The 9,555-nt window shown below is 33.1% G+C and overlaps 1 protein-coding gene across 3 annotated transcripts in view; it reads left to right on the top strand.

Annotated features, from left to right (window-relative positions):
* The window catches only part of sl (small wing phospholipase C gamma 1), a 57,269-nt gene extending 55,495 nt beyond the window's left edge, over positions 1-1,774 (top strand). For all 3 annotated transcript variants that reach the window (XM_074117106.1, XM_074117107.1, XM_074117108.1), the window contains one exon: positions 821-1,774. In XM_074117106.1, the coding sequence (XP_073973207.1) occupies positions 821-910 (90 nt within the window). In that variant the 3' untranslated portion in view covers positions 911-1,774. The remainder of the gene's footprint in view (positions 1-820) is intronic.
* The last annotated feature ends 7,781 nt before the right edge of the window (positions 1,775-9,555 follow it).

Below are 9,555 nucleotides of genomic sequence, written 5' to 3' on the forward strand. Positions count from 1 at the left end.
CATGAAATAATTCACTTGAATAATGATGACCTTGAATTTTCCCACTCTTTTAGGCGCCCTTATTTGAGACCCAAAATTCTCGAAAACAAATCTCACTAAAAGAATTTCTATTTAAAACACAGCTGGCATGAACCAGCCTCAGCGCTTATAAGTTAGACGAAAACATAAATTTTAGATTTATAAAAGAGACTGTTACAAATAAATAATCTCATGCGAATATTCACACGGCTTTCTCTTGCTACTATTCTCAAAATTTTCTCCCAACTACGAACTTTTGAACATATTTAATTTTTACCACTTAGAAGGAATCCTCCCAATATATCCCTTAATTTAACTTTAAGAGACAAGGTTCAAAGTAAAAAATTGTAGATTTATTGTATCTGTTTGAAATCTATTCGGCCCTTCCAGTCAATGGATTTCATCATAATTAGAGATTCACTTTTCCATTTGGTTCTTATCGTATAGTTGGGCCACAAAAGCATTACGAAGCCATCATCTCCCCTCTCTCCAAGAAGTGCCGTTAGTCTACATTTTTTAGAAAAATGTTTCAATTATAGAATGCAACTAGTACTTTAAATGTGCCCGGTAGGACAGTAGTAATAGGATTTATTAATCGTCGAAAACGGCACGGAAAACCGTAACGTAAAAGAGAAAACTATAGAATTTAGTTAAGTTTTAAAATATCATAAACTAAGGGTTGCAGTGCGATTATCTGGTAAGTACATACAAGTTGTTTTGAAGCGAGGAATTTATACTAGGTTTTAGTTAGAATTTTTTTAAAAAAGAATGTTTAAACTAATAGAATTTAAATTATTTTCAGCTTCATCATCGAACCATTACTCACAGCTCCAGTACATGTTCCCAGATTTCAAGAATTAGCGGAGACACAGAAGTATCAGAATGCATTTGAAAAGATTCTTAGCAATCTTAGATTTCCATTTGCACCCATTGTTGAAGATTAAGTGTCAGATGTATTCGTAGATAAACCACTTCCCCTATCATGTAGGTAACAAACATATCCTTCCATCATAGATCATGAGCAGTGCTCAAATGCATTTCTTGCATACTTGTGTTTAGAGTTCCTAGATATGCAATAATCTTCCACTTCATTAATTATTATCGCTAGTCTTCCTTCATTTCTAGATAATAAGGTTTGAATTATAAAAATTATTATAGCTAATTAAAAAACAAAATTTCGGACGAATTTTTGGTATCTTTTTTTTTTTTTTTTTTTTTTTTTTTTTTTTTTTTTTTTTTTTTTTTTTTTGCGCATCAACAGCTGAGGTTATTAGCGCCCGGAGCTTTTTCCAGTGCACTGCCGGCCTCCGGACAGTGTTCTCTCGTTACAGACAACACTGTCCATCACCGGACAGTGAGCTGTAAGAAGCTCCTAGGAAGAGAAAATCTAAGGGTCAGCTGCTGGATTCGAACCCGGGACCTCCGCGTGGGAGTCCAGTATGCTAACCTCATAGCTAATCCCCTCCCTAATTTTTGGTATCCTTACATTTTTTGAAAATATATAAAATAGGATAAATTTATTTTTATATTAAATGAATTTCCACAAAAAAAAAAAAAAAATCTTAGCTGGAATACATAACATTCTTATATTTAGAAGGTTTTCAAATAAGAGTAATTTTCAGTATGTTGAAATTTGAATCAAAACAAATTTTACCTATTTCTTAGGGAAAAAAATTTATTAATTTCTGAAAGACGTTTACTTTTAAAAGTGTTAAATTTTATTAATACTATGTTTTATTAAAAATATATAAGAATATCTGATTTTTGTTTTTTTTCCCCTCTTCACTAAGGTGCGTCAGTATCTGTCAATGGCGCCCGGAGCCTGTTTCAGTGCCCTGCTGGTTTCCGGACAGTGTTCTTTCGTTACAGGAACACTGACCACTACCGGATAGTAAGAATTAATAAGTTCCGAGAAAGATAATCTTAGCATATGGATTCGAATTCTAGATTTCCGTGTGTGTATGTGAGCTTATCCCTTTCCCATGTCTGATGTTACAAAGTTAAATTTCATTTTCAATTCTTGTGCCTTCGCACTTCACCTCAATATTATTTTAGAATAAGGAAAACTATATTTATCAAGGATGTTATTTTAGCCTGAAGAAGTCTAAAGGAATGACGAAATGTTCAGGTTAGCCAAATTAGACGTCTATCTCCATTTATTAGTTTTTTAGACGTCTATCTCCATTTATTAGTTTTTGAAACCGTTAATTATATTTCCAGTCCAATTTTTAATTGTCTTTAAGGTATTGTCTCTTCCAAATAAATGATTCCTATAAATAAGCTAGTACGTTGTCGGCGTTAAAATCCTGGTTACATTGGAACACGAAAAGGAACCTGTACTCAAAGGCACTGCAGCCAAAGAGGTTTATTACGCCTGGATATCTATTTGGTAAAGTCTCCCTTTTTATAAGGCCCAGAGACTTATTTACCAGTAGTTTTTGCTACGTGATATACTCTTGTCTCAGGGTACAAAGATCTCATACAATTACCACGCAGACAAGCCATAATCAAGAGGTGTGCTCCATATCCTGACACAGACTGCACAAGTGCTCTAGGGTAATCAATACATGTAAAAAAACAAGAAATTATGGCAATCTTTTGAAGATGGAGAGGGCAAAGCGTCGCTTTAAGACAAGGTTTAGGGTTTTCGTTACGATATGTTTTTTCCTTCAAGCTTCTGGGGCTCATTTATTGAAGCAAACTGTTGACCGCGCTAATCTTACCTCTGCTTGAGTCATACTTCGCATAAGAGCAATATGAACCCCTGTGAGCTTATCTTAAGAATTTGCAGCAGGACTAAGGTGGTAGCGATTTGCCATGACCAGCAGAGGCTAGTGGAATGGACTGTATCTTTTTCGCAAACTTAAATCTTAAGTTCAAAAGAATTTATGAAATTAGACATAGGGTTTAATTAAATTAATTTTTAAATAATTTTTTTAACTAAAATGAATGTAACGTTCAGACAATTTGTATAAATATCAACAAGAGAATGTTGAATTAGCAAGGGCAAATGAGTCGGTGGGAATGAAAGTGGCTTAAGTCCATTTTGAGCAGTTATGTGATAAAAATGTGTTTTGTGTTTTGCTCTGTAAAAAAATTGATAATAAAAATAGCTTTTTTGTTTTTATTATTATTACATAGAATCAAATTTTTTGTTGTATATTAGAATGTTATGGGATTTTAAATAATTTTAGAAAATGTGACTTACTTCATTGTCATTCTCAGCATATCTGGCTTAAGGTTAAATACAACGGCATTTTAAAACCAATGATAAGGGTTTTACATATTTCATAAACTAATGCTTCAAAATGCAGAAGACTCATCACTCATTTTACTAGCAGATCTTATTTTAATATAACCGACTACACTATCCACAGAACTGATCACTCTGATGATACTGCCCATAGGGGGCACTGCAATTCTAATAAAAAAACTGTCAACACAATCTGATCCCAACTAATCCTACCAATTCTCTTCAATCTACAGTCATCCCTCTCCCAATAAACTGAACAGACGATTCAAACTTATCTCTAGACTTCTCGACAAGCGATGTAAACCCTCACTACAGAATAAACGACTTATCTACACTATGATACTGAAACCTGCCTGGACTTACGGAATGGAACTTTGGAGCTTAGCCAAAGCTTCCAATATCTACAAAATTCAATCCATCCAGTCAAAAACACTCCGTCGAATCGCAAATGCTCCTTACTTTGTCCCTAAGGCTGGAAACATAGTGGAGCGGCAAGCAAAGCGGCGATGATAGCGAAGAGCAAAGCGGCGAAATCAAACAGAAGTTAACATATGGGGCCGCGCATAGTGGCGAGCAAAGCGAAGATAGAGCAACTCTATCTATTTCTAGTTTTTGTTTTTGCCGCTTCGCTCTTCGCTAACATCGCCGCTTTGCTCGCCGCTCCACTATGTTTCCAGCCTAACTGTACCTTGCACCGAGATTCTGTACCTTTGTACCTCTTTGGGAGTTTCAGCAAAGGGTGAATTCAGAAACATCTATTATCATGTTGTATGTATCAGCTTTACTTATTGCAGAAATATACTGCAGTTGTGAAAGTAAATAAATTAAAAAAAAAAATCCAAATTAAAATTTAACTAATAACACTAAGGCTTATATTTAATTTTCAGTAAACTAAAACCATGTATAGGATGAAAAAATGAATCAGTCACCAAAAAGAATGAACAACAATAAAACCATGTAACAATTCACTAATTAACACACACGACAATAAATTTCACCGAGAAAACAGTCATAAAGAAACAATCTGGTGGACTTACGCCACTCATGCTGTTGATTAAGTACAAACATTTTGTGCTTCGCCTGATGGCCAATAAGTGCACTAAGAACTTACTGCATTGTCACTCTAAACAAAAGTTGCTGTAGAATAATAAGCTGTCGTTACCTTGACTTCAATAAAAAATGTACTTACGCCACTTTCATTCTCTCGGGCTCAAATATAAATAACTTTTCTAATTAACCGAATTTTTAATAATTTTATTGCCTACTTCTGAGATAATACATTAAGTCTACAACCAAACATTAAGTTTGACAATATAATTGGCTTATTTTGTATTATTTCATATTTAAGTAGAAAATTAGCAGAAACATGATGAAAAAATCTATCAGTTAATTCGAACTCACCTTGAGTTACTGACATCCACTTTATAAGTTAAGAGGTAATACAGTCAATAAAACAAAACAAAATTGTATAATCAACTATGTACTTTGAGTTTTGTTTGAAGAATCAGGATTTAACATTTCACCAAGATCTGCTGGCCTGGTAAAATAATCTTCTAATAGTAGAGCCCTTCTCTTACGAAAAGCGTACATGTTATCTCTCCAAGGCATTATACTCCTAGATTTTTTCAATTCTCCAGCAGAAAATTCCTCGTTCTTATGTTTCCAAGGGAGTATATGTTGGTACACCGCGATATAATGTTTTTTCTCTGAATTTTTGTATATTCGTAAAGGATATTTAAACACAATTGAGCCAATTTGAGTTGACACTAAAAGAAAAGCACCAAAGAGGCCTCCCAGTTCCCCAATGCTACCAACTACTTCTGTATTATAAAGTATAACTGGAAAATTTTCCAATCCGCTTATATATATAGATGTACCTACAACTGGTATGATCATCGCAAGACCTGTAAAAGTGGTATAATAGGTAACTTTGAAGTATGTTTTTAGCGGGGCGCGATAGATAATGTTATATGAAGCTGGTATTTTATCTTCAGCTCGTAAGTTCGCTTCGACACTTTTACTCACTTCCCTATGGTAGAACTTACTTGTAACACTAGTTGGCCTGGTCAAAACATTTGGTACAAAACTAAGAGAGATCAAGGAAGCGGTTCGGTTCTTTAACAAAGCAAAAGTTAATTTATTTATCTGAATGTTGATCATATTTTTGTTCCTATATCACACATACTACACGGGCCTAAATACAATAGCTTAACGCAACTTCAGTTTCATCGCCAAAAAGAACCTTACTAGTCAGTTACAGTTAATACAGGGAAGTAAAACCATTAGGACTTAATAATTTTTTAAACTATTATACAATAAAAATCTGTAAAAATTAAGTCTTGTTTTCGTTCTGTCAGTTTTCTTTAGGTCTGTCTTACAATTAAAATCAATTTCTATTATTGCTCCCCCCTCCCAATTTAACTAATTGATATTTTACTTATATGTTCATCTGTGTACAGTAGGAAAATAAAACTAAAACTGAAAAACTTAGTATGAAAACTCACACGACTTTCTCATACACAGTTTTCGAGGTCTAACTTTCATATTCTTCAAAATCTAAAGATATTTATTGCTAATGTTATGTTGGGTAAATCTTTACAATAGCTCCCCAGAGGCGTGGCCTAATTCGAAGTGATTCTGATTCGCTGTTACTATAGAACCCGCCAAATTCAAATGTAAATATAAAAATATTTCTTTATTTTATATTTACATTTAAATCTGGCGGGTTATATGGTAACAGCGAATTAGAATCACTTCGAATTATTAATTCAAGATTGAAAATTTTATTTAAAAAAAAATTTCGTGGGGGGCTGTGCCCCCCACACCCCCCTTTTTGTGGGGGCTAGCCCCCACGCCCCCTGATTTATTTTTTGTTTTTATGGGGGGCTTCGCCCCCCACAACCCCCTCACTGCCCCACTAATCCACTAACACAACTCTAATTTGTAATTCAGACACATGAAAAACAAAAGAAAAGAAGCCTACCTTATTCAATGCAATCCCTATCCTTCTGTTTCTACACTTTATGCACTCCCTTAAATAATGCTCTCATTTGATCGCCCATGGAAAAATGACTCCTTTTCATACTTATCTCACTTCCACACTTCGGACCTACATATCTATTACTAATTAAACCAACACTTATTCAAAATGATAAAACTTTCATCTCTTTATCCTCCCTCAGACTACATTCATGCTTTAAATTAAAGAAAAACTGTAAATTCAAAACGCTCATCTTTTATGAAGTTTCAAAAAAAAGGAACCTAAAGTTACACACTGGCACTAGCGGGAACTGATAATACGTTGAAAAAGAAGCAGTTACTATGCAGTAAGTGTACTGCGCATGCGCGCTCAACATAAATAGCTAAGAAATTCAAAAAAATTATATACAGCACATTAGCGGGAAGTTGAGAAATTTAAAAAGAATATATTGAACATTGGCGGGAAGTAGTTTAAAAAGTCAACGGTAACTGTGCTGTACTGCGCATGCACCAAAAATAAACAGGCCACGCCTCTGGGGAGCTATTGTAAAGATTAGCCTTATGTTGTTTCTAAAAGCGAGTATTACCAGAAAAAGCCAATTTTGAAAATTTGTCATAATCGTAATGCTTTTCTTAACTGGCAAGAGTCAGTAAACAGTATGTTTTAGCAAGCTAAGCTGTGTTATTCTATTTTGGATTTCCAAATAGAAAAATTCTAGCTTTGCTTTAGATTTCCGTGGTTAGAGCATAAATGCATTAATTTACTGGTCATCCTAGCTAAATGTTCCTAATGTGTACTTCGTTTTGGAAGTTCTTCCACACTTTAACTAATGTGCATAATTTTGCTCTTTTGCAAATATCAGTGGTAAGAGCCGCAATACGCTAATTTGCTAGTCATCAAACCAATATTTCCCAATTTTTCTTTAATTTTTGAAGTTCAACTTGCAAATTAGGGCCACTTATTATCCAGCTATGTTATAGATATCGATGCGGAAATAATGAATTTGCCGGACATTCTAAATGCCAAATTTAAGTAAAACACAAACTGTTTCGAACATTCCTAATTGATCGAAATTGCAAATTAGTGTTAATGGAAACTTGGATACTTGCTGATTTTTGTACCTTTCTCAGATTAATCCTTCCGAGCATTCCGTGAATTCTTAACAGTTATGATGATATACTCGTAGCTCTACATTAAACTTCACAAACTTTTTTTATAATGTAAGTCTTTCCAAATTATATTTATTATATTTATCTATCTATCCTTAACAAAAACTTACAGTTTAAAAAGTTAAGTATAAGGGTTGATTAAACGCCAAAAGGTACACAAATCAGCAAGTACCCAACATTTCATTCAAGCTTAGTTGATATAATTTAAGTAATTTTGCTGCATTAACTTTTCCTTCACATTTTTTAGAATTTATTAGATGTCACAGACCCTTATGCTGGCCAGTTCGTTCATAATATTATTTGGTTATACTTATGATAAAATGTATATTATATCTTCGTTTTTAAATAGGTACTTTATTTTAACTCTATTCCAAATAATTATTATTCTTCTGATTTATCTTTAATATGCCCTTTATTCTGAAGTTGTCACATCTTATACATGCATGTTAAAGTAGAAAAAGACAAAGTTAGAGTCGGCTACTGTTTAAATTTGAATCACGGAGGATTTAAAACAATATTTCAGACTTGAATTCGTCTTACCGAAATATTCGTGAGCACAAATAACACACAGTTAATAACAAGTAGATTATTCAACAATTATTCATTTCTCAATTGTAATTTAATTTTACTTACAGTAAAATACTGGAATAATTATCTGTCCTAAAAGTATGCAATACTTATTTATTTTATATTACATAACATATATATAACATTGTGAGAAGAACAGCTACATTGAGAGTGTGATTGAAGAAAACTATATTATTTTCTATAAAGGCAGATAATTATTACCTATTATTATAAACGTTTGACTACTACATAAAGTAACAATTACTTTAATCGAAGAATGAACTTAAACAGACGATTTTTATTAAAAATAAAATAATCGAAATCATTGATGTATGTTGGTGTAAGCATTTTTTTAAAAAAGTTTTAAAATTTTGTAGCCTCGTAATTTTTTTTATTTTTTATAACGTTTTCTTTTTAACCTGTAATTAATAGTTTGATTATTATAGATTAATAGATATTACAGTCAATCTACAGTGCTACTTGAACAAATTTTTTGTAGATGAAAATGGCCAGCATAAGGTTCTGTGACATCTAATAAATTCTAAAAAATGTGAAGGAAAAGTTAATGCAGCAAAATTACTTAAATTATATCAACTAAGCTTGAATGAAATGTTGGGTACTTGCTGATTTGTGTACCTTTTGGCGTTTAATCAACCCTTATACTTAACTTTTTAAACTGTAAGTTTTTGTTAAGGAGATTTTTGTACCTTTTGGATAGATTTTCATTTTTGTCTATTTTGCTAAGTTACATATCTGCTTTACTGTTTTTTTTAAATTTGGAATAAGCAATTCTATCATTATAACCTGATAAGGTGTTAAGTAGGAACCGTAACTACCACTGGAGAGATCTTTTTAAAGAATGATTATAGTTGCGGTCCCCAAACCATCCTCAATAACAATTTTTTTGAGAAAGCCTTTTTATATAAAATAGGAAGGTATTTGTACGTAAAAAGCAAATTTAAACTGCGATTTCAGACCTTCCTTTTAAGAGGAGTAAGAAAAATAAACGGGCGATTACAGTACTTCTCCCTAAAAGGCAAAGAGGCAAAGATTTTGAATCGAACGACAATTCATTAATGTAAATAGGTTCACCCATTGATAATTTTAACGATTTCAGTACTTCCTCTTAGTAGGTGTAAGAGCATGATGGCACTTCACAGCCATGTAGAGGAGCTTTAATCACTTCTTCGTGCTAAATTTTATCAAAATCGGACAAAGCGTTATAGAAATATTGGTAATAATAGTTTTAGAAACGGCCTTACTTGGGTGGGGCAAACTCCCCTCCATATGAGGCGTAGCGACGAGACTTTTAAAGTGCAAATCTGTACAAAATTTCGATTCGAATGACACTTCATTCATGAAAATCAGTTCACTTGTCGATAATTTGAAACGATTGCTATACTTCCCCTTAACTAGTGTAAGAGCAGATCGCCGCTTTAATGTTACGTAGGGGAGCCCTAACTCTATCATCCTACCAAATTTTATTAAAATCGGGCTAAGATTTACAGAGTAATTAGTAATAATAATTTTGAAGGGGGCCTTACATAAAGGGGGCTAACTCCTCTCTA

This window comes from Rhodnius prolixus, unplaced genomic scaffold (assembly GCF_049639745.1).
Source record: "Rhodnius prolixus isolate KJV_2025 unplaced genomic scaffold, Rpr scaffold_2, whole genome shotgun sequence".
NCBI classification, from domain to species: domain Eukaryota; kingdom Metazoa; phylum Arthropoda; class Insecta; order Hemiptera; family Reduviidae; genus Rhodnius; species Rhodnius prolixus.